The 22,878-nt window shown below is 53.8% G+C and overlaps 9 protein-coding genes and 3 non-coding genes across 12 annotated transcripts; 9 read left to right on the top strand and 3 right to left on the bottom strand.

Annotated features, from left to right (window-relative positions):
- The first annotated feature begins 1,799 nt into the window (after positions 1–1,799).
- Positions 1,800–3,453, top strand: BBK36DRAFT_1136374 (Bromodomain-containing protein). Its single transcript, XM_024892957.1, has 5 exons — positions 1,800–2,679; positions 2,750–3,106; positions 3,143–3,221; positions 3,293–3,315; positions 3,356–3,453. The coding sequence occupies exons 1-2, from the start codon at positions 1,816–1,818 to the stop codon at positions 3,104–3,106; spliced, it is 1,221 nt and encodes a 406-aa protein (XP_024746327.1). The 5' UTR covers positions 1,800–1,815; the 3' UTR covers positions 3,143–3,221; positions 3,293–3,315; positions 3,356–3,453.
- A 686-nt stretch (positions 3,454–4,139) lies between these two features.
- BBK36DRAFT_1127499 (thiamine pyrophosphokinase-related protein) lies at positions 4,140–5,167 on the bottom strand (the record flags this gene model as incomplete). Its single annotated transcript, XM_024891511.1, has 2 exons — positions 4,140–5,040; positions 5,106–5,167. The coding sequence occupies 2 exons, from the start codon at positions 5,165–5,167 to the stop codon at positions 4,140–4,142; spliced, it is 963 nt and encodes a 320-aa protein (XP_024746326.1).
- Positions 5,168–5,805: 638 nt separating this feature from the next.
- Positions 5,806–7,238, top strand: BBK36DRAFT_1182491 (beta-lactamase/transpeptidase-like protein; the record flags this gene model as incomplete). The annotated part of the gene is made up of 4 exons (XM_024896312.1): positions 5,806–5,911; positions 5,983–6,247; positions 6,305–7,025; positions 7,126–7,238. 4 exons carry the CDS (start codon positions 5,806–5,808, stop codon positions 7,234–7,236), a joined length of 1,203 nt encoding a protein of 400 aa, XP_024746325.1.
- A 1,432-nt stretch (positions 7,239–8,670) lies between these two features.
- On the top strand, positions 8,671–10,106 carry BBK36DRAFT_59807 (glycoside hydrolase family 5 protein; the record flags this gene model as incomplete). The annotated part of the gene is made up of 3 exons (XM_024898330.1): positions 8,671–8,902; positions 8,964–9,577; positions 9,633–10,106. 3 exons carry the CDS (start codon positions 8,671–8,673, stop codon positions 10,104–10,106), a joined length of 1,320 nt encoding a protein of 439 aa, XP_024746324.1.
- A 651-nt stretch (positions 10,107–10,757) lies between these two features.
- Positions 10,758–10,861, top strand: BBK36DRAFT_t173. The gene has a single exon. It is a non-coding gene; the product is annotated as a tRNA-Ala (tRNA).
- Positions 10,862–11,079: 218 nt separating this feature from the next.
- BBK36DRAFT_t174 lies at positions 11,080–11,170 on the top strand. Its single transcript has one exon. It is a non-coding gene; the product is annotated as a tRNA-Pro (tRNA).
- Positions 11,171–12,203: 1,033 nt separating this feature from the next.
- BBK36DRAFT_1127182 (guanyl-specific ribonuclease Th1) lies at positions 12,204–12,691 on the top strand (the record flags this gene model as incomplete). The annotated part of the gene is made up of 2 exons (XM_024891470.1): positions 12,204–12,489; positions 12,576–12,691. 2 exons carry the CDS (start codon positions 12,204–12,206, stop codon positions 12,689–12,691), a joined length of 402 nt encoding a protein of 133 aa, XP_024746323.1.
- Positions 12,692–13,180: 489 nt separating this feature from the next.
- BBK36DRAFT_t175 lies at positions 13,181–13,261 on the top strand. Its single transcript has one exon. It is a non-coding gene; the product is annotated as a tRNA-Ser (tRNA).
- Positions 13,262–14,591: 1,330 nt separating this feature from the next.
- On the top strand, positions 14,592–16,763 carry BBK36DRAFT_1171808 (hypothetical protein; the record flags this gene model as incomplete). The annotated part of the gene is made up of 6 exons (XM_024895625.1): positions 14,592–14,912; positions 14,970–15,213; positions 15,278–15,689; positions 15,757–16,066; positions 16,129–16,385; positions 16,445–16,763. The coding sequence occupies 6 exons, from the start codon at positions 14,592–14,594 to the stop codon at positions 16,761–16,763; spliced, it is 1,863 nt and encodes a 620-aa protein (XP_024746322.1).
- Positions 16,764–17,161: 398 nt separating this feature from the next.
- Positions 17,162–18,477, top strand: BBK36DRAFT_1136373 (translation elongation factor 1 beta). The gene is made up of 4 exons (XM_024892956.1): positions 17,162–17,220; positions 17,291–17,330; positions 17,590–17,969; positions 18,068–18,477. The coding sequence occupies exons 1-4, from the start codon at positions 17,181–17,183 to the stop codon at positions 18,295–18,297; spliced, it is 690 nt and encodes a 229-aa protein (XP_024746321.1). The 5' UTR covers positions 17,162–17,180; the 3' UTR covers positions 18,298–18,477.
- Positions 18,478–18,587: 110 nt separating this feature from the next.
- On the bottom strand, positions 18,588–18,983 carry BBK36DRAFT_1127530 (hypothetical protein; the record flags this gene model as incomplete). Its single annotated transcript, XM_024891520.1, has 1 exon — positions 18,588–18,983. A coding segment is annotated over one exon (396 nt), but the record flags the coding sequence as incomplete, so codon positions are not given.
- A 647-nt stretch (positions 18,984–19,630) lies between these two features.
- BBK36DRAFT_1171806 (MFS general substrate transporter) lies at positions 19,631–21,332 on the bottom strand (the record flags this gene model as incomplete). The annotated part of the gene is made up of 7 exons (XM_024895624.1): positions 19,631–19,969; positions 20,018–20,191; positions 20,249–20,420; positions 20,451–20,617; positions 20,666–20,857; positions 20,888–21,171; positions 21,266–21,332. 7 exons carry the CDS (start codon positions 21,330–21,332, stop codon positions 19,631–19,633), a joined length of 1,395 nt encoding a protein of 464 aa, XP_024746319.1.
- Positions 21,333–22,878: the final 1,546 nt, after the last annotated feature.

The following is a 22,878-nucleotide window of genomic DNA, read 5'->3' as shown; positions in this document are numbered from 1 at the left end:
GGCTGACAAGGACAAGACGGCCGAGGTCAACGGGTGAGTGTTTGCTCGTGACGCTCCTCTTCATCGCTTGCTGCTCGCGTCTCCCTCTGCATCATATGCGCGTGTATTGCTAACCACAGATGTTGTTTGCGCGCTTCTAGCCATGCGCCACCTGTCTCAGAGTCGGCCAACAGCGCGAAACCCGAAGCTGAGAAGGAAAGCAAAGCGTCGTCCGACAAGCCCGACGAGGCACTTGTCAACGGCAAGCCGTCGCCGGCTGCATCGACCGACACCCCCAACGGCGTGAGCACCACAAACGGAGAGGGCGAAAAAGACAAGGATCAAGACAAGGACAAGGCCCAGGAGGGTGATCAGGAGAAGGCTGTAGAGGCTGAGAAGAAGGATACCCCACCCGCTGATGCGCCTGTGGCAACCGAAGCTGAGAGCGTACAGGAAAAGTCGCAGGAGAAGCCGCAGGAAAAGCCTGTCGACAGCGCCAAGGACGAGGAGAAGAAGCCTGCCGAGGAAGCAGTAGCGCAGAAGAAAACAGAGGCCGAGGCTCCAGCGCAGGAAAAGCCAGACGTAGAGATGACAGACGCTGAGAGCGCAGACGATGCGAAAGCCCCCGCCGACACTGCCGCTGCGCCCACAACTGCCAAAGAGCCTGCACCCAAGGAATCTACCGAGGCCAAGGCCGAGGAGAAGACTGAGGAGAAGACTGAGGAGGCCAAAGCCTCCTCCCCCAAGGACATTCAAACTGACGCCGATGCCGATGCCGATGCGGATACCGTCATGACCGACGACAAGCCCACTGTCAAGCCCGAGGAAGACGCTGCGAAGCCCAAGCCCAAGGTTGAAGAGGCTGCGGAGACGGCTCCTCCATCATCCGATGTCGATCTCGGATCTTCGAGCATCTCAAAGCTGGCTCTTGATGCCACGTCGCCTGCCGATACCTCGATCGAGGTGTCCATGTCTGACGCGCCCGGCTCAAAGGTTGCCAGAGAGAGAGACGAGGAACTGGAAGATGAACCGGCTGCCAAGCGCGCCAAGACGGAGACTCAGGAGGACGACGGCGCCGCCGCGACCGCGACTCCTTCGGCTGAGAATGAGATTGCTGCTACTGACGCTCCTGCTTCTGCTAATGACAGTGGCGGGGATCGCCTTGCTTCCATCGCAAAGTGGAAAGACGCGTCGGTTCTCGAGAAGAAGATCACGCCGTTCCAGCGCCGCGAGATTCGAAAGATCATTGGCAGGGTCAAGAAGACCAAGCACGGTGGCCACTTCCGGGACTCGGTACCCAAGCTGTGGCCGGCTCTGGGGGAGTCTTACTTGGCGAGGATCGACAAGCCCATGGACCTGGCTGAAATCGACCGAGGCCTGCGCGACCCCAACCCCATCTACGCTACGTTTGGTGAAATGAAGAAGGACCTGGGGCTCATCTACGAGAACACCCTGACCTTCAACGGCGCCCAGCACGAGGTCACGGACGCCGCATTCTACGCAGTACGAAATGTGTGGCAGGAGTCCATCGCGATCCCCGAAGAGGAGCCCGCGCGGCCCAAGTCTGTGGCCAAGCCGAAGCCCCCGCGCGAGCACCGCGCCATGCCCAGCCTCGACAACTCCGTGCGGCGGCAGTCCTCGGGCCCAGCATCCAGCCCGCCGCCGCCGCCCCCCGTCGCCGATGCCAAGCCGGCAAAGCCGCAGGCCGCAGAGCCCAGCGTGGATCGTCGAGGCTCCATCGCCGACGCCGACAGGCCAAAACGGACGGTAAGGGCACCGAAGCCCAAGGATATCGATTATACCACTAAGCCTTCTCGCAAGAAACTCAAGCCCGAAATGCAATTTTGCGACGAGGTGCTGGCGGAGCTCATGCACCCCAAGAACTCGACGCTCAACACGTGGTTCCTCGACGCCGTCGACGCCGAGGGCCTCAACATCCCCGACTACTACTCCATCATCAAGAAGCCCATGGACCTGGGCAAGGTATCGCGCATGGTCAACAGCGGCGAAATCACAAACGCCAAGGAGTTTGACAAGAACGTGCGCCTCATCTTTGCCAACTGCTACCAGTTCAACGGCCCGCCCGACCAGGGCAACCCCGTGTCCAACCTGGCCAAGCAGCTGGAGAACCTCTACGTCCAGCTGATGAAGGGCAAGGATGCCTGGCTAGCCAAGTACGCAAAGTCCAACGCGCCCGCCGCGTCTGCGTCCAACGCCAGTGACGAGGACGACGACGACGAGAGCGACGACGACGAGCCCGCGGCGCCCGCCGTGGACAACTCCAAGGAGCTCCAGGAGCTCAAGGCCAAGCTGGAGGAGGAGAGCAGCAAGCTCAACAGCATGTTCGCGTCGGGCACCCCGCAGGCGCTGATTGACTGCCAGAGGGTGATTGTCGACACGGTGCAGCAGGCGCTGTACAAGGTGGCGCAGAAGCAGAGCGAGGCCAAGCCCAAGCACCAGGACAAGTCGGCCAAGAAGTCGAGCAAGCCCAGCAAGAGCAAGGCGGCGGGCAGCGCCCCTTCACGCAAGTCGTCGACCCACGCACCGCCTCCCAAGAAGTCGAGCAGCGCCAAGAAGCCCGCGCCCAAGAGGACGCTTTCTCCGGCGGACAAAGATCAGATTGCTAGCGCCATCAATGACCTTGAATACCCTCACCTCGATCGCGCCATTGACATTATCAAGCGTGACACTGGCCAGAATGTGAGTTTATTGATACGATACCCCATGATTGTTTGTCAACTTCGATGCTAACGCAACTGGATGCCACCAGGAAAACAACGAGGGCGAGCTTGAACTGGATATCGACCAGCTTAGCAGCGACGCGCTCAACAAGCTATGGGACCTCTGCAAGAAGGTGCTCCCGGGATTCGGTAAAGACTCAAACGCCACAACCAAATCGCCGGAAGTTAATCGGGCGGTTCCCGCAAAGCAGGCCCCTAAATCGGCTTCGAAGCCCAAGAAGAACAAGCCCATGAGCGCACAGGAGCAGGAGGCTCGCATCGCGCAGCTGACAGCCATCCAACAGCTGTACAAGCCCGGCCAAGAGCCTGCCGATGACGCCTCGCATGCGCCGGCGCACAACCGCCACGACGAGTCCAGCGACGACTCGGATTCTGAGGAAGAGTAAAGAATGGAGACGCCCTTTGCTCAAAGTACGTTGGGCTTGCCGGGGCGTAGCTGATTCTGCGGCACCGACAAAGAGCTGCGCGCTGGCCATGACCACTCGTTTGGGTACCGACCGAGGGTCTACACCAAGCGTAGCAAGCGAGAGAGACGAGAGGGGAGGGGAAGAGAGCGCGCGAGAAGTGCGTGGTTTCTGGCCGATAATGATGCGACTCCGTCTGCTCAGCAGTGAGCGGGCGGGCGTGTAGGGGCAGGCCGGATGCATTGTCCGAGGGCCATGGACGGACCGGGTGGATAAAAGAGGCGTTGGGGAGTTTGGGCCGGTAACGACAGGGTTTGCGGAAGCCTTTTTTTTTCGCATTTTAGTTGTTTGCTGCTGGAATCGCGCTGATTCCTTTTTGATTTTTGGCTTGAGGCCTGAGATTTCCATCGAGCAGAGGAGACGCCGAGAGGGCGGGTTCGGAGGAGGCTGCCGCGAGATGTATGTAGTGTAGGATGCATTGTATAACATGACGACGCTTGAGACCATGCTTGTTTGATGCGGGCTGGTGGTGTGTGAGTTGGTGTGTGTAACTGATGCTGCCTTGTGATGCGCCTTGTGATGCGCCTTGTGATGGCGCATTTGTATATCAGGTTCAACTAACACATGGGCTGGATATGGGTATTCGAGTTGAGGATTCTAGCGTGGCGGCGTCTGGAATGTTGGTCTGTTCGGCTGGGAACTTTTGGGTTCTTGGTTCGTTGTGATGACGGTTGCAATGAGTGGGAGAGGATATGGCGAGGGATGCCGGAGAGCATTGCTGGTTGTGGTTTCGCTGGGGGGTTTAGTTAAGTGTGCGGGTTGTTGTGAGGAGGGCCTTTGGGGGATTTGATATAGGTGTGTATATGTGCCTAGGTAAACGTTGAAGATCAAGACTATTTGAGCGAATGAGAGACTCTTGTAACTTGATGTTGCTATGCATCATCTCGGATTCTATGCTCTATGAAGCAGATTGGTTATATCCATGCCTCCTCCTCACCAGTTCAATCGCAACCCGTCAGACATCCGACCTCGTAGGCACCGGCAGCGTCCTCCTCAGCCGCGTACAAATCTCGACATAATCCGGCTCCGTCTCCGGCGTAATCCTGCCATGCCTTATCAAGAAGTCAATCATGACGGCGCACACATTCGTCTTGAACTCGCCCGCCCGCATCCTGCGCACCACCTCGTCGCAGCTCATCGGCACAAACTCGTCCACCTCGCCGTCGTCGCCCAGCCGCGGCACCTGCTGGCCCTCGCCCGACAGCTCCAGGTCGTACGTGTAGAGGATCTCCGAGTGGACGAGCTCGGAGCGCGGGTTGCGGTTCGCCATGGTGATGACGCCCGTGGGGCGGACGAGGGGCCCGACGAGGGACGCCGGCAGGGAGGCCTCCTCCATGGACTCGGCGAGGATGCAGGCCAGCGGGGAGTCGGTCGCCTTGACGCCGCCGGCGACGGTGCTGTCCAGCATGCCCGGGTACGTGTACAGGTGCTTGCTCCTGCGGGCGACCCAGATGCGCAGCTCGCCGTCGCGGGAGTAGGAGTAGGCCGTCAGGTGGGCGCCGCGGGTGCCGATGCCGAAGAGGGAGGCGGCGAAGCGCTCGACCTGGACGAAGGCGCGGGCGCCGACGAGGAGGAAGGGCTCGCTGTGCATGCCGTTGAGCTGGGGGAAGGCGTTGGACGCGATGGCGGCGTCAACGGCTTGTTGGAAGGCGGCGTTGGCGTGGGCGGAGAGGGATGTGCCGGATGGAGGAGGGGAGAGGACGACTTCGCGCTGGGGGTGGTGGTGGATGGTGAAGGAGGAGGGCCATGGCATGCGGGCGAGGGTGTCGGGGTGGATGTAGCCGTGGGTGCGGGTGTCTGGGGACAGGAGGAGGCGGTAGTAGGGGTGGCAGTTTTGCTCAAAGTCGAGGGGGAGGCTGGGGCAGAGTTTTAGCTTGGGTGGACGCGTATCTCATGGGGATTGTCATGGTGAGGTGCTTACTTGTCAAAGACGGTGATGAGATCCAGGAGCCCGGACGAGGGGCGGGTGGCGGGCGTGGCCATGGCGTGAGTTCGGATGTGGCCGAGTGGAAGCCGGGGATGGAGAGGGAGGGGGGTGACGGTTGTGAGGTTTGACGGGGCCGGGACTACGGAGGGTTTTCAAGGTTGAGTCGGGCCGGGTGAGAGATGGAGGAGCGCGGTCTTGATCGGGAGACATGGAGCCGTGATGGAGAGAAAAAGACCCCACAGAATACATGTAAGGCCGGCTTTCGGTAACGGCTGATGCGCTACGGCAACGGAGGAAGACAATAGATGGGTATTACTGGGTTGGATTCATGCGGGTATACACAGTAGCAGATTGTTGTATATATTCAAGCCTGATTTGTCTTCTCTCGGTCTTACATGCATCTACTGGAGGCAGATCATCGTAGACGCCGCAGACATGCGCGACGCTAATCGCTGCCTTGATGAGTCCTTCACATTGATCACTAATTGAAAGGCAATTGCAGCTCAGCTCTCGGCTCGGGCCAAGCTCATGCGCGTTCTGTCAGGCCTAAAGACACGTAGCCTGCCAAGCGAAACGAGACGGGACGCATGCAGTTACACCATCAGATGGCCTCAACAACAACGACATGCCATCATCAGCCAGCGGACTCTCCAGCTGATCGTTGCTTGCCGCAACCCCTGGGTTGAGATTCACGATGGAGAAAATCGACGCGCTTCTGAGGGGAGCTGTCGCTGAGAGAGACGACACTGCTTGCAAGGACAAGCTGCTCGGAGCTGCGTTTGTGGTGACGAATCGCGACGGTAAGCATCAAGCCTCTCCTCAGCCCAACTCAGCACGACCCTGGATGTCACTCACAATTTCAACACCATAGGCGTCATCTATTCTGGCTCCGCTGGCCGCATTGACTTCGCCGCAGACTCGCCGGATTTCAATGGCGATACCCTCACCTACGGGGCTTCCTTGACCAAGCTCCTCGCCGCGACCTGTCTCATGCAGCTGGTTGAGCAGGGCAAGATGCAGCTGGACTCTGATGTGCGGCAGATTGTCCCCGAGGTTCGCGACATGCAGATCCTGAGGGGGTTTACGTCCGAGGGCAAGCCTATACTGGAGGACAATGAGAGGCCCATTACGCTCAAGCATGTCTGCAGTTTTCCCACATTATGAAAGAACTGCTGCTGATACTCGGTCTACAGACATCTGATGCTTCACACTGCCGGTCTCCGATATGACGTCGCGGACCCCAACCTGCGAAGGTGGTCCGAGTACATCGGCAGGCCCCTGGGCAAAACGATCCGCCTCAGCAAGGACGGCTACAACACGCCGCTGTTGATGCGCCCCGGCGACGGCTGGATGTACGGCCCGGCCATGGACTGGGCCGGCGTGGCCCTGGAGACGGTGACGGGCCAGCGGCTGGGCGAGTACATGAAGCAGCACCTGCTCGACCCGCTGGGCATGAGGGACACGGGCTTCCGCGTCAACGGGCTGCCTCACACGGCGGGCCGGCGCGCCCAGGTGACGCTGCGCGACGACGATGCCGGTTCCCTGTCGGCGTTTGACGTCGCGCCCGTCGAGCCGGAGCTGGACAGCGCCGGGGCGGGCATCCACACGACGGCGCACGACTACGCGCGGATGCTGCGGGCGATGCTGCAGCTGCAGCTGCAAAACCCCCCGAGTCTTCCACTCTCGGGCAGGACGGCGCGAGAAATGTTTGCGCCGCAGCTGGACGAGCGGCAGAGGGCCGTGCTGCAGGAGTTCCTGTACGACGCGCCGGACAGGCGGCGGGCGTTTATACCGGAGTTTCCGGATGGCGTCGCGCTGCAGTACGGGTTTGGCGGGCTGTTGGCGTTGGGGGAATTGGAGGGGCAGAGGAGGGCGGGGAGTCTTTCGTGGACGGGGGCGGGGAATTCGCGATGGGTGAGTTTCAATGTTTCTCTTCTTTTTTTTTTCTCTTGGTGGTGTCTATGTGAGGTTTGACTGACTTGAGTTGTGATTTTGGCAGTGGATTGACCCGGAGACGGGCATTGCCGGGGTGCTGATGACGGCGGTGTTTCCGCTTGGAGATGCGGTGGCGTGTCGGCTGTATACGGAGCTGGAGAGGGCGGTTTATGCTGAGCTGGTCAAGTGAATAATCATGGTGATGTTGTCTGATGGTGTAGTCATAGCGAGTAAAGGCATCTGGGATGTCCAACCCTGTGCTATGAATAGACAGACAATGGGGTGACGGGGTTCAGTCTCCAGCTTCTATTCTGGTCGAATCCACTCCACTTCTTCAGCGGCATGTTCCCTGTCAACTGTCTTGTCTCATACGAGGCGGGCTGCGATAACGCACTACGTATGTAGATTCCCCGCCTACTGCGCGGATCCCCTTGGTCACCTCATTGTTCGAGGTCGTCAAATGTTTCTCTTCGGTGAGAACAATGGCCAGCCGGGGAGAAAAGAAGCTGCGTGTTTATATTACTATTACCTTGTAAACCGCCGTTTTCCCAACGCAATAGGGGAATGATAGCTGCTCGTATTGAATCCGATGCCAAGTCTCGACCTGCGCCAAAATGTCAACAGGAATGCATTCCGCTTCCATTGGCGTCTGTTCCGTCCCACTGCGGACGTGATGGGGCTGGGCGTCGTAGTAGCGCATCAAGACCCTGCAAATCCCATTTGACGTCTCGATGTCGATTCCGTGATGGCATCAAATAGCATGAGACAAAGTCCACTGTGCTGTCTGTCAGTCACTCCCCCGTGCAATATGACGTGACGCCCTTTGCATCCAACGACTCGGTAGCAATTCACGTCTAATACAGCATCCTTCGTATTGACTTTATAACATCTCGTAAACAAAACGGACGCTCGCTCTTTTCGGCCCTTCACATCCGTCGACGTCTGACCAGAATACGAATCCGCGCTCGCCCGCTATGCCCAAACAGGCCGCCGACACGAGCATCGACAGGCTGCCGCAGCCGCTAATGCCGACCCGAGCCTCACAGCCACCCAGCAGATGCACCCATGATCCCCCGGAATACAGGCGCCTTGCCCGCTGCAGCGCCGGCCTCGAGCGCTGTAGACGCACCCGACTGCACTGGAGCCGAGCATTGAGGCGCTTCTCCCAGTTTAGGGGAGACCCTTGGATCCCCCGTCTTACTAGTACTATGGATGAATGGTCGATCCGCCTCCTCCCATCTCGTGAATCAGCCTCCATCCTCTCTTTTCTCTTACTCCTCCTCCTCCTCCTCCTCCTCCTCCTCCTCCATCTCCTTTGCCCTCGCTCTCCTCACTGCCGCTCTCTCTGCGAGCCATGACGCAGCGTTAACACACTCGTTTTTGTTATTCTGGCTGTCGTCGGCTCTGCTCGTTGGCCTTTGCTTGCCGTTTCTTTTCTCTTCCCTTGTCTTCTTGTTCTGCAATCTTCTGCCATCTTTTCGACCATCTAGGTAGTGGTAATAATACGGCCAGCATTTCCCTCGCTAATTACGTCGAAATTCCATTACGCCCATTCTCGTTAATCGGATCGCCCTCGGCTTCTTCCTGGTGCTTGTGCGACACTCCTCGTTTCTCCTCTCTAATAATGCGCGCAACTGCTCTCCTGGCCGCCGCCCTGGCCCTCGCCGGTGATGCCCTCGCCGGCAAGATGAAATATCTGGGCGTGGCCATTCCCGGAATTGACTTTGGCTGTGACATTGACGGCAGCTGTCCGACCGACACGGCGTCTGTGCCGCTGCTGAGCTACAAGGGAGGCGATGGCGCCGGCCAGATGAAGCATTTCGCCGAGGACGACGGTCTCAACGTCTTTCGCATCTGTGAGTGAGGGCTGGGACCGTGTGACTACATGTATGTCTGGGTACTAATGTCCGACTGCAGCCGCTACATGGCAGTTTGTCCTCAACAACACGGTGGACGGCAAGCTGGACAAGCTCAACTGGGGTTCCTACAACAAGGTCGTCGATGCCTGTCTGGAGACGGGCGCCTACTGCATGATTGACATGCACAACTTTGCCCGGTACAACGGCGGCATCATCGGCCAGGGAGGCGTGTCGGACGACATCTTTGTCGACCTCTGGGTCCAGATTGCAAAGTACTACGTGGACAACGACAAGATCATCTTTGGCCTGATGAACGAGCCCCACGACCTCGACATTGACCTCTGGGCGCAGACGTGCCAAAAGGTCGTCACTGCGATCCGAAAGGCCGGCGCCACCTCGCAGATGATCCTCCTGCCCGGAACCAACTTTGCCAGCGTCGAGACGTATGTGTCCACCGGGAGCGCGGACGCCCTCGCCAAGATTACGAACCCTGACGGAAGCACCGACCTGCTGTACTTTGACGTCCACAAGTATCTCGACATTAACAACTCCGGATCGCATGTCGAGTGTACGACGAATAATGTTGACGCGTTCAACGACTTTGCGGACTGGCTGAGGCAGAACAAGCGCCAGGCCATCATCTCGGAGACGGGCGCGTCCATGGATCCTTCGGTAAGATGATGATCCACTCACTCATCAGCTTGCTGACAACAACTGACCATTGCAGTGCATGACTGCGTTCTGCGAGCAGAACAAGGCCATCAGCGACAATAGCGACGTCTACATTGGCTTCGTCGGCTGGGGCGCCGGCAGCTTTGACACCTCTTACATCTTGACCCTGACGCCCCTTGGCAAGCCTGGCAACTATTCCGACAACAAGCTCATGAACGAGTGCATCCTGGACCAGTTTACCCTCGACTCAAAGTTCCGACCAACACCTACTTCAATCTCTACGGCAGCCGAAGAGACTGGTACATCGACGGCGACCACCGACGGCGACTCACCATCAACTACAAAGCCCATCTTTAGGGAGGAAACCTCGTCTCCCACTCCCACTCCCAACGCTGTCACCAAACCCTCGCCCGACACGAGCGAGAATTCAAGCGACGAGGACTCTGCGGCGTCCTCGAGCGCCCAGGCCTTGACAGGCACGGTTTTGTTTACTGTTGCTGCCCTCGGCTACATGCTGGTAGCATTTTGAGAGTTTTCGTATATTGAGCATGATTGAGATGCTGCACGTATATATATGTCTGTACGGGTACATAACACTAGAGCCACGTTGTAATAAGTTGCTTTTTTCTTTTGCGTCATGTAGATATGAAGACTAATACTGGAAATGTTTGGATTGGGGCTTTGGCATGCCATGATTGAGGGATCTTGAATGTTTAATGGTGCTTAATGAGGGAATGTATGAGTTGACTGCGAGGTCTGAAGTTGCAGGGAGTTGACATGTGGTGTCTCACCTTATGTGTTGTCGTTTCCCCACGTCTCGTGTTGGGCTCATAGGGCATCCCTGCAGATGGGATGAGACTCGGATCATTCTACGGAGTAGATTTGTGAAGAATATCGAAGAGCTGAAGTCGGACCCGACTTGAATGCTTATCGTTTAGACAGTTCCATGAGTGAATTAGCCAAACAGAGTCTTTCATTTCATATGGCCAAACACATGGGCAATTGGTGAAACAGGGCCCTATTCTTGTCCAGTCTGTGGAGCGCTCACAACAAAGCAATAATAATGCTTCCATCTCCTTCTCACTTCATCTTTCATGCCTCGGTAGCTTGGGCTTTTTGTGTGTTTGAGATGAGCATGGATCCTTTATAATGATGTATATGAAGCCGCCATTCCAACCTAGGGGATATGGTGTAGGGGTATCACGTCTGCTTTGCATTGTTTCGAGCTTCTTTCGAACGACGGCAATTTGCAGAAGGCCCGGGGTTCAAATCCCCGTGTCTCCAGGCTTTTTTTTTGCATCCTTTCCCGACAATCAAGCCCTTCCTTTTTTGCTCTCTGTTTTTCTAATTCTTCTCGTGTGCAGAGTGGAGGGACGTGGGGGGTTGTGGGGTTGCAACCCTGTGGGTACATGGGACGATAGAAACTTGGCGCAGGATGGGGGTTCTGGTGGAGGGGAGCTTATAAGAGGTAAAATGCGACTATTAGTCATGAATGATCTAGAGGCCAAATGGTCTAGTGGTATGATTCTTGCTTTGGGTTGCGTTGATGTGCTCAACTGCAAGAGGTCCCGTGTTCAATCCACGGTTTGGCCCTCTTTTCTTTTGCTTTTGCTTTGTTTGTCCTGCTGGTTTGCTTTTTTGTTCTTCTTTTGAGGGCATATAGGCAGTAGTTATCAATTGAAGATACTTCTTGTTTGTTCATTCGTGGTTTGGTGTCTTGTCTGTATTGGAGTAATGGACGAGATTGAGTTGGGCATGATTGATAGATGCGGCTTTGGTGTTATGCTTTCCTGCCGCCATTGTTGTACGTATTTGTGGCTGTAGGTAGGATGAAAACGATTGATAAACGGTGAAGCCGGGTACAAATGGAGTGGAATAGACGAAACTGCGAGATCTCAGCATATGCGCCAATGGTTTTCGTCAGCCAGTTCCGGCTCTCCCTATAGCCGCTTCAGGAGACGGAGGCACGTTCTTGGACGTTTGATTCGCGGATTGGCTAAGGCTGCATTAGGAAGTATAAGGTTGGTGCAAGATAGTAAAGCTTTGAGCTGGCAGTCCCATTGGGGCAAACAATCTGGATCATTGATCGTGCGGTTATCTTAGTCTTTGGGATATGGATGTCTAAAGGTTAAGACTCATAGAGTGTTGTGTTGATAGAAGTATGGAACTGCCCGCTGTAGAACTTGTACGTACACGGGAGGCCATCTACATACATTCTTTCCTCTATCGCGAGTGTTTTGTGCTCCATGAATTTCCATTTGCTTCCTCTTTACAGGCATACGCCTCGTGTAAGCTCTTGGCCTTTGAGGCAGATTGTTTGTGTTACCGGTGGGCAAACCCTTGTTTCGTGTGCTCGCCAGGTTGTGAATTTGGCTTTGGTGGTGCTACATACATCACATTACGGCAGAATGGCAGATTCGCACTTGTCAAGTGACAAGGTCTGGGTGTGACACAGCCCGAGATAGTATGAGACATTCGATGCAAGGGAGCACGGCCGCGGGTGTAGTATAAACACACATTGCTCCCAGCTTTCCAACTGAGAGTGTGACGAACTCCCGGTATCCCTTCGAATTTACCCTTTACGCCAAGCATCAGCCTACTCGTCCGCTGCCGTCGCCAGTTCAAGATGAAGCTCCTCAGTCTCTTCTCCCTCATCGCCTTTTCCAGCGCTGCGCCCCTGGCCGAGATCACAAAGAGAGACGAAGAAGCTACCTGTGGTACGGCGCACTACTCTCCTGCGGCTGTTGACAAGGCGTCTGCCGCTGCGTGCTCGTATGTGCAGACGGGGGAGACGGCGGGCGGCTCGACGTATCCGCACCGGTATAGGAACTTTGAGGGGTTTCGCTTCAATGGGCTTGAGGAGCCGTTTTATGAGTTTCCCATTTTATCTTCGGGGAAGACTTACGCTGGCGGTAAGAGAAGAAGCTGGCAGCTTTTTATGCTTTGAGGGGGTTCTTTGGGTGGCGGAGGGGACTGACGGTGATTTGTGGTGATGTAGGGCGTCCTGGACCGGATCGTGTTGTGATTGACGGCCAGTGTGAGATTGCTGGTGTTATTACTCATACTGGTGCGAATGGGAATGAGTTTGTTGCGTGTGAGGGGACTTCCAGGTGATTGAGGTGGTCGATATGGTACGGGGAGGACAATGTTTGCTAGGGAAGCGGGACTGGGTGATGGGCCTTGGGTCTGGAATCTGGATGGTATATTGCGGCGTTGTACCTTTCTGTTTGGCGGTAGGAGTATGTTTTCACATGAGATAGAGGGGGAACTAAAGTTGGGCATGGCTTACTTCCTCAACTTGTGAAAAACTAATGGATCGATACTGGTTGACTGTGGGTTCAGACAATGTTTCTATAACAGCATGGACAAGACGACTTGCGACAGCATCTGACACAGAACGACCTCTAGAGCATGATGACAGGAATAGTTCAATCGAAACACACCCGGCCAAATCACCTGTCTGCAAGGAGAGGCTTGTGGGCGTTCCAATCTCAGGCAATTATAAGGTACTTGGTTGCCGCGACTTGTGAATGATCCTTCGCGTGTGCTTGTGAGGTTTATAAATTGCTTGGCGTGAGTGTTTGGTATAACAACCCAGCCATAGGCAGAGTGCCAGAGTGGTTAATGGGTATGACTAGAAATCATATGGTTTCGGCCTCGCAGGTTCGAATCCTGTCTCTGTCGGGTTGTTCTTTCTCATCTTTTTTTGCTTTTGTGCAATTGCTCCTCTTATGCATTTTGCTCGCCTCTGGAATTTTGGCCTTTTCTTCTCTTCTTGTCTCGTTAAATCAAATATTACAATTTTTGCCCTCTTATGTTAATTGCAATGACAATTGATATGCTGTGTCTTCCAGTCTTTGGCTTGTGAGCCGTCAGACTGTAGCGCGATTTGGTAGCGTATGGAGGGCTGGGTTACCCTGTTACGAACAATGCAATCACCAAGAATTGAGAACGCGCTGCAACTTCATTCAGGCTGTACGAGAGGAAGAAAGGGGAAAAGAAGCCAAAGATCATAAATAGCTTTTTGTTGAATTGGATATTTGACTTGTAAGATGTGGTCAATTGACATGCAAGCAAGCTTTTTGGCCAGCTGATGGACTGTAAGGCATGCGCATCAACAACTTATCAACAGGACCCAGACAGAATACATATTCAGCTCTAAACGGATATCGAGGCAGACTCAGTTGGTGTTATCAAAACGTGAACATGAATCTGAGATGCAAAGCAACGCTTGTTGTTGATTTCGCTCTAACATGCCATACTACGTGCCGTCATCAACCGCTAGAGTAGCGGAAGCGCTCGAATTCAATCTTCAAGGTCTCTACCTAGTCCAGCAATTGTTGCTTCAGAGGATGTACCCCTGAGTTATCGGCTGAGGCCTAGCTTAGAAACTGCAAGGGCCCATTGGCCACTTGCAGATGCGAGATCTGTATCCGCTTGACTTGGCTGAAGAACAATTAGATCAGGCAGAACTGCGCTCGGCCACTGCCGAAAGAGCATTAACTTCCTGTCGCGTTGTAGCGCGTGGAAAATGATGAAAGGAAAGGCTCTAGGGCCTCATGAATCGTACAACCGGGGACCTGCTGCCTGGCGTTCCTGAGCAGACTCCACTTCCTAATACCTTTTACGGCAAACGGCACTATCCGGATCGAACAAGTACGATTCCAGCCTGTAAGTATTTAACACGAGCTTCAGCTATGTTCACTGGCTTGTTGTTTCTGGCAATCCAGCTCGAAAACCTGTCCAAGACTCCAGTACTGCCTAAAACGACCCGCTCAAGATGCCCAAGAGAAGACTCGATGGCGCAGAGATACCGGTAGACGAAGAGGTTAAAAAGGCCTCTCTACTTGACCTCCCTCCCGTGAGTGAACCAAACTCTAGGAAGGCTGCCGATATCTATTCACCCCCGAGCACATCAACCCTCAACAAGGTCGTCGGCTTCCTATCCAACCCATTGACAATCTTCCAGTCCAAGAAAGACGACATGCCCGGCTTTCAGTATCCCGGCATCAACATGCCGGTGGACACGTCGATGGGGTTCAATTCCAAGGAAAAACACATCTACCCCATTGGCATGCCCCAGGCGCGAGGATCCAGCTCCGCCATCTTGCCCATCCGAGAGGTAGCCATGATGCTGCTCATGGAGAAGTTGACGGACAAGCCGAATTGGCACGAAAAGGTGTTTGACGAGGCCATTGTGCAGAAGTGGCGGCAGGAGGCGAGGACGCAGTCAGAAAATAGCCTCTTCACGCGGATCATCGAGGGGAAGCATGTGTATAGGAATGAGATTCCCATGCCGCAAGTCAGGATTATCTCTGATGAGGCTTTTGAGTTTGTTCGTTGATTTCACCCCCCTTTTGTGAACGAGATGATGGACTGATGGGATGTATAGTGTATTGCTGAGTTGCGCAACAAGGCTGCGTACTTTGTCAAGATGGGGCTGATTCCTACTCTTGACTCGGCGGGGAACACGATTGTCAAGTCTGATACTGTTGTCAGTGCTCAACTCTGGGATGAGCTGAGAAAATCGTTTGAGACGCTCCGAGCGGACCAGGCTGCGAACGTGGACTGGCACCCTGGGACCAATGACATGGTGCAGAACCTGGTTCACCCGTCCATGTATCCGTTCGTCTTTGGTACGTGCATCTTCACTCCTGCTGCTCGTTGGAACTCGACCTGACCCTCGATGCATCGAAAAAGGGCGATCTAGCTTCATCTACGAAGAAGAGGTCGACAGAGAAAACGCCTTTGCCTCCGTCGGTAAAGGGAGCATTGTGCCTGAAATCACCCGCTTTCCAGATTACGGAAATAGATTTCTCAACGTAGCCTGGATGACGGGCAGCCGAGGCATCGTTCCAACTGAATATCGCTCGAGCTTGTACCAGTGGTTGCCAACCAATGTCGCATTTCGAGAGGACGGGACAGCCAAGTTGACCAGCTATGTCAACAATCTGCACCCGAGAAAGTATCCAGCTATTTATGAGGCAATTGAACATGCTATCGATGCAGCCATTCCGGCGTGGGATCAGTGCCTTCGAGAGAATCTGGGATATAGAGAAAACATTACCGCCGGAAGAGAGGATTCGCGCTTCGACTTGATTACGGAGGCCAGGTTCGTATCCCACGATGATGCCTTGCTTAGATTGAAGGACGGAGATGATGTTAACCGCATGGTACAGCGACGAAGACGATAATCTGTGGACGGTGACGAAGGTGTATCAAATGCCAGAGGACCACGAGTACAATCGGTACATGTACGTAGATCCCGACACGATCAAGCCAAGCATGGGCGAACCCATTCTCCCCGGCGAATGGGTTGAAGGCCGCGAACCCATTCTCCCAGAGCCGAATGCCTTTGAGGAGATTGACTACACTCCTCCACAGAGGCTGCGCGAAAAGTTCAAGGAGCACGGGCTGCAGGTCATTGTCAAGATAGCCAGCATCGAGCTGACGCCGGAGAAGCCTTACTTTCCGGCTGGCTCGTGGCATGTAAGCTGCCATTGTTCCTTGTGGAGTACTGCTGCATGGTCAAGAGACTGACCGTGTTCTAGGTTGAGGGGCAGATGAATGAGAGGATATGTGCCACGGCGCTGTTCTATCTCGATAGTGAGAACGTCACGGACAGCCATCTGTCGTTCCGCATGCAGACAAACAGCTGGCTTCAGGACGAGATTAGCACGGGTCAAGACCAGTACAACTATCTGGAGCGTGTCTATGGCACGACTCTTGGACATGGATCGCCTTGTTTGCAGAATTACGGCGATGTGCGAACGTGTCCGGGACGGCTGCTTGCTTTCCCCAACGTCTTGTAAGTTGCCTCTCACACATGCTACTGATCAAAACACTCATCATCGTCCTATGTGTTAGTCAACATCGAGTCTCGTCGTTCAGACTCAAAGACGCCACCAAGCCGGGGCACAGGAGATTCCTGGCGCTGTGGCTGGTTGATCCGCATGAGCGCATCGTGTCTACGGCTAATGTGCCGCCGCAACAGAAGGACTGGTGGACCGAGTCGTTGCCGGATATGAAGAGGGAGGATGGTATCAAGGAAGAGGTCCCGGAGAGCCTCATGACGGTGGAGGAGGCGCGCGAGCACCGGCTGAGGCTGATGCAGGAGCGGTCGCGGTACGAGGCCAAGGCGGAGCAGACGGTTCAGAGTGTATCCTATAATTTCTGCGAGCACTAAAGAGATGTACCTTATGTATGATGATATCAGGATGAATAGTAGCAGTCGAAGATATCATCTGATGATAGAGAAAGCCATCAAACAGAGGGGTTCCATCGCGGGGCATCTGTGGCGCAGCACGTGGCTGGCCAGCGTCGATCGCCCACGTGCGCCACGTCTCGACAATTTTTTCGTCGCAAGGCGGGGTGAAGCGCTGGTTCTTGATGCCTCAGGCCGCATCCCCCTCTGCTAGGGCTCCCGCAGTGGTGGGGGGCTGCCGTGCATCAATACTGCGCAGTTCCATCTGGTGCAATCTTTTTTTTTCCTGTGACTCCTCTGCTTCAGTAGATACCCAACTTCTCTCCAGCTCTCAACCACCAAATCGCCCTCTCTATCCTCCCTTTTCCCGCCCTCGATATCACACACAAAACCGCAGCCATGGGTTTCACCGATCTCCTCTCCGATGCTGGCCTCACCCGTGAGTAAATTCCTCGCCTTTGTGCTGCTGGACAGAGAAGGACTGGTCGACTGACGATGAGGCTTGACAGTCCTGAACAACTGGGTTTCCACCCGCTCCTACATCACTGGGTATGCGCTCTTTTCCCTCTGCGCCGCGACGACGATGCACTTCCCCGTCCTTGAATCTCGATCCTGCTCTCGCACATGTTACAATTTTCCCCTTCTCTTCCCTCGCCGCGGCACAATCAGTCGATGATTTGCATGCAGCCCAGCCCCTCTTTCATAATTTTCACCCCTCAGTGCCCTGCATGACAGCCCAAAGGAAAAAAAAAAAAAACAAATCAACGAGAAAGACACCCCTCACTGACCCCTCCCCCGCCATATACAGCTACAACGCCAGCCAGGCCGACGTCGCCGTCTTCAAGGCCCTCAAGGAGGCTCCCAACGCCGAGAAGTACCCCTCTGCCGCCCGCTGGTACAAGCACATCGCCACGTACGAGGATGAGTTCGCCACCCTCGAGGGCGACGCCAGCAAGCCCTACACCGTCTACGGCCCTGAGGAGTCCGAACTCACCGTGAACCCCGCCAAGGCCCCCGCGGCCGCTGCCGACGACGATGATGTCGACCTGTTCGGCTCTGACGACGAGGAGGAGGATGCCGAGGCTGTCCGCATCCGTGAGGAGCGTCTGGCTGCCTACCGCGAGAAGAAGGCTGCCAAGCCCAAGGTTGCCGCCAAGTCTGTCGTCACTATGGACGTGAAGCCTTGGGGTGAGTTTCTTCCTGTCCCCCTCTGCCGATACTGTCGCTTTTGGCGCAGTTTCTCGGGCGACTTGCTTTCGTGTTTGATACTAACCGTTCAACTCTAGACGACGAGACCGACCTGGTCGCCATGGAGGCTGCCGTCCGTGGCATTGAGAAGGATGGTCTGCTGTGGGGTGCCTCCAAGCTGGTCCCCGTCGGCTTCGGTATCAAGAAGCTGCAGATCAACCTGGTTGTTGAGGACGAGAAGGTCTCCCTGGACGAGCTCCAGGAGCAGATCCAGGAGTTCGAGGACTACGTCCAGTCCTCCGATATCGTTGCCATGCAGAAGCTGTAAGCGAGTGGAGGTACAGGGTGTTAACGAACCGAGAAAATGAAATGCATCATGGGTCATGATTGGGGGGAAAGAATCTATCAGTGTCTTAGTTACATGTAGTTTATGCGCTGCCTGAGGATGCCAAAGTGCCCTCTCGCATAGTCACGGATTCTTAAAAAGTAAAAAATACAAGAAGCCATAGACAATGTCTGCGGGTCTGTTGCGTGAGTGTGCATGTTTGTGACATCACTAAGATAAAGGATTTACTTGGATGCCTTGAAGAGCGTAGATGAAGAATACATAGCCACTTATCATACTTGAGGGACGCTTCTTTGATAGCAGCCGAGGACGATTCTACAGTTTGGAATAATGAGAGTACGGCTTTGAGAACAAGAGTACGGCATGTTCGATTCATGCGGATTCAAGACAGTTGTCAATGAAAGCATCGGTAGGTCAGGTACTCCGTACATCAGGGAATAATACATCTCGTCACCATTGGTGCGTTTGATCCGAAGTTGACAAAGTTCCTGCACTAGAGTAGGAGTGGATATAAGTTGATTGTGATGGAAACCAAGCACATACGACCATAGGTAGTGGAAAACTCGGGGTCCCGTCTGCTCCCCCATAGATAAGCCACTAACCGGCAGATTAGTAGTTGGGTGGGTGACCACCAGCGAACACCGGCTGTTGTATGTTTTTGCTTTTTTGCCTTTTGCATTTGTTGTGATGGCTTGCAAGTCGTGTTGTTGTGCCTGGAGAGAGATGTTGTGAGCTTGCTGTATTTTTTTTCCCTGTCTTGGAGTTCACGTGGTAAGCTAAGACCTGCTGAGAGCGGGGGTCTTTCTTTGAACTTTTACCACCCGTTCTAGAGGTCAGTTCATTGCTCTAGTGGAAGCAGGCCTACAGACTTCTAGTGTAATATATCACCCTTTCTTAACAACGTTTGCATGTATTATAGGTACCTACCTATTCTTAATAGCCTATAGCTACTCCACATTAAACTTATTCCCAGTAAACTTATTCCTAGTAAACTCTGAGGTAGTAAGATTGTGTTTGTGCAGAGGCGTTAAAAGGGACTTCTAGATAAAGTACACCCTGGGATTGGAAGCCTGCCAGAGAGATGCTAGTGGAAGGGGTTTTTTTTCTAGAAAAGAACTCTTGCATGGGCTAGAACTGAAGGCTTCTCACTTAAGAGGATGTGGCTTCCGAGAGATTGCAAATGGAGGGTTGACAGAACAAAGTCTGAGAATGTGTATGGTTAATTGTCTTATATTTATTAGGGTTCTATAAACTCCACACAATGGCCGCGCCAGTATGTTATAGGCAAATTCATGCCGCTATGGAAGCTCCTGCTCTAATGGTCACCATCTGACTTCGGTCTGAACTGGGTTTTGAATAAGTAAATGAGACTGAGAACAGTTCTGAGTCCGGTCAGGCCGACAGAGAACCATAAAGCACCTTGATAACCATGAAGTAAGTCTGCTTTGGTTTGTCTGTCATTATTAATGTTCGTTTCGATGGTACTAGCAAAGCCGAGCCTGAGTGATATGCTGTAGTTGACGAGAGTCATGACTATACTGGTTCCCATGCCTTGGTATTCCCGGGCCACTGTGCTTGAGAAGATCATGATGGCGGCGGGTAATGATGTGTCCATTCTGATGGTGGCAATGATGGTAGTAAAGAAGAAATAAGTCTAATAAATCGAGTCTGGGGGGCGAAGGGCTTGAAGAATGGATGTGACCAGGAATGCGACCTGTCTAACTGCCATAATATATACAGCAGGAACCCTGTTGATTATTTTGCCGACAGTTAAAGCTGAAGCTACTCCGGTGATGAGGATAGGAGTAAACCATGCGGCTAGTTGAATGGGAGTTTGCTCGCCTATATTGAGGCATACTTGCACAACGTAGAGGAGCTGTACACAGCAGAGTTAGTTAATATCCCCTTTAGTAGAGAGTAGAGCAATACGAACCCATATGCTAAACGTGGCCCAGCCAGCTGCTGTGCATGCGAAAATGAAGGTTATGTCCACAGTGAATGCAGAAATGGGCAAGATTGGATGGCGTGCTTGGCGTATTTCGATGTAGAAGAATAAAGCGCTAAAGATGAAGCTGAGGATCAGGCACATATACACGTAGGGCTCCCTCTAAGTAATAACCACAGCTTAATTCCACGCAAAGTTGAATAAGACGAGAGCCATCACGCCGGTTGCCCCTTTAGAAAGATCTAGACGATCTAGCTTTTGAGACATTGTTAGGTTCCGCTCCTCCTCCTGCAAAGACAGGCCTGGAATAGTCCAGGCAGCAAAGGCGGCCACTAACGCAATAGCAATTGCCTGGCTCTAGTATATCCACGGCCACTATGCCATAGTAAAGAGGGGGCCAAACACAAAGGCCATGGCGCTAAAGGGCGCCGACGCGGCGAACCATGCGAATGCCATGTTTTGAAGTCCCTCGGAGAAAGACTTGCTAAAAATGCCGAGTGCGTTGGGCAGCGTTAAGGCGGGACCCATGCCCTGGAAGACGCGAGCAAAGACGTAAAGCATATGGTTAGAGTAGACGGAGAGTCCTGCCACCATGCTCTACAGAGAAAGCCAGCTTATGCCCATGACAAACATCTTTTTGTTGCCAAACTCATCGCCAAGGCGTCCACCTATGAGGATGAACGTGCCAATCGTCAAGCTGTACCCAGCTATAAACCATGATAACGTGCCTGGGTTGCTGATTCTAAAGGAATCTCCGATTATGGACAGCGTGGTCAGGGTGTTGCATAAACCAAGTTGGTTGATGAACATGGACATGCATACACTCGCGATGAACAGAATCCGGCGTGGTAATGAGAAGGCATCGGCGGGATAGGCATCCTCTTTCTTCGAGAGCTGCGCGGCCTCGGCATCTAATGTTTTCTAAATCAGCAACAGTGCGAAACGGCTCTAGAGAGCAGGTTTTGTTTATATTGTCTTAGAGCCGCCCTCCCGAGGGTTACTTACCTTGCGACGATGATGATGGGTTGGATGGAAGTTTAGAGTTGCTCTTCTCCTCTGTAGATGAAGTCATGGCGAATTAGGGGTGTTGGAGGTGGTTGTAATGACTGCACCGCTTTACGGGGACGGGGAAAACATGATGCTTTATATCACATATATGCAAGAAGATCACAGAGCCCTGAACCCAGAGTCAGGGGCTCTGAGTTCCGGACTTATAACTGGGAGCTCGGAAATCTCCAGGATATATTTACTAATTAATTATCTAATTAATCCTGCCTATTATGTTGCCTTTTGCTCTTGAGGAAGAAGAAGGATTATGGAGAATGACTGTCGATCTCCGGATATACTGGACGGGTCAGCGCCCTAGGTCTGAACGCTAGACCATTCGGCTCCGGATGGCGTGAGATCGTCGGAGATCTGTTGTTATCACGTGGCCTCGCCGCCGCACGTCGACGACGACGCACCAGTTGTATTTCACTGAGATGCTTTACTACCTGATCCCTCCGCGACTCCCTACAACACATACGCCACTACCTTTGTGCTTTTCCTGACCGTCCAGGTACTCCGCGCCCCTGGCAGAACTGACCCCATTGATACTGGTGGCCATGGAGTTGACTGTCGTCAGTACGGGCTCCGAGCAGCTGGTGTGCGAGTTGTGCTCCAAGTCTTATCAGCGGCGTAAGTCTCCGCATGTCCGCCTTGGCCGTTACTTTATGTTATCTGCTGCTGTATCACCATATCTCTCCGTGGCTCACTCTCTTGATGTAGGTGACTTGCTTATGCGCCATCGGAGGCGCTGCCGGGGTCTGGCCAAAGGTGGGACTTGTCGGAAAGCCTGTGATGCATGTGTTCGGGCCAAGTCTAAGTGCTGCTACACCCATCCTACCTGCTCTCGCTGCATTAAGAGGGGAACAAAGTGCCTTTACAGCACACAACCAGCTGCCCAAGCTTGGTCTTGCGCCGAGCACGTGAAGGAACCCTTAGGTGTCCAGATCCAGGCCCTCCAAGCCCATCCTTCCGGGGGTAGCCAATCCCCCATTCATGACCTTCCGACTTGGAGTTTCCCACTCTCGCCGTATCCTTCGGATACCTTAGACTTTAACACGGCAGATTTTACAAACATATCTCCCATTTCGCACCTCGAGTCTTTGATTGAGAGATCGTATGTACAGCCGCCAACTCACAACAACCCGTCATCTACGTCCACTGGACAGTCCTCGAATGGCGGAACAAGGTCCCCTTTAAGCCCTCCGATATCTTCGACATCTCTCATTCTCACTCGTGTCCTGGGAGACTACGCTTCTTCACTGATTAGATGCTCTTGTCTCGCCCCATTCCTACACTTACTAAAGGTCAAAAGCGTTGAACCCGATTTGGCGTCTTTCCCTTTCACCTTAGACACCCACTCCTTTCGGCCGCCAAACTCGACCTGGTTTTGCTTCAACTTCCCTGGGGATCGAGCCGCTACTTGATGAAGGGTTTTAGATCGCTTAGCAAGAATTTCCAGAGCAAAGATCACCCGAACCTTCTTTATTCGTATCTTTGCTAATGCCTCGCACATACTCCCTTAAGCATTGACTAGCCTCCCACCCTCATCGATCAGGTCCTCAGGCGACCCG

The sequence above is a fragment of the Trichoderma citrinoviride genome (assembly GCF_003025115.1).
Source record: "Trichoderma citrinoviride strain TUCIM 6016 unplaced genomic scaffold BBK36scaffold_14, whole genome shotgun sequence".
In the NCBI taxonomy this organism is placed as follows: Eukaryota; Fungi; Ascomycota; class Sordariomycetes; order Hypocreales; family Hypocreaceae; genus Trichoderma; species Trichoderma citrinoviride.
This window is presented reverse-complemented; position numbering and strand designations above follow the sequence as displayed.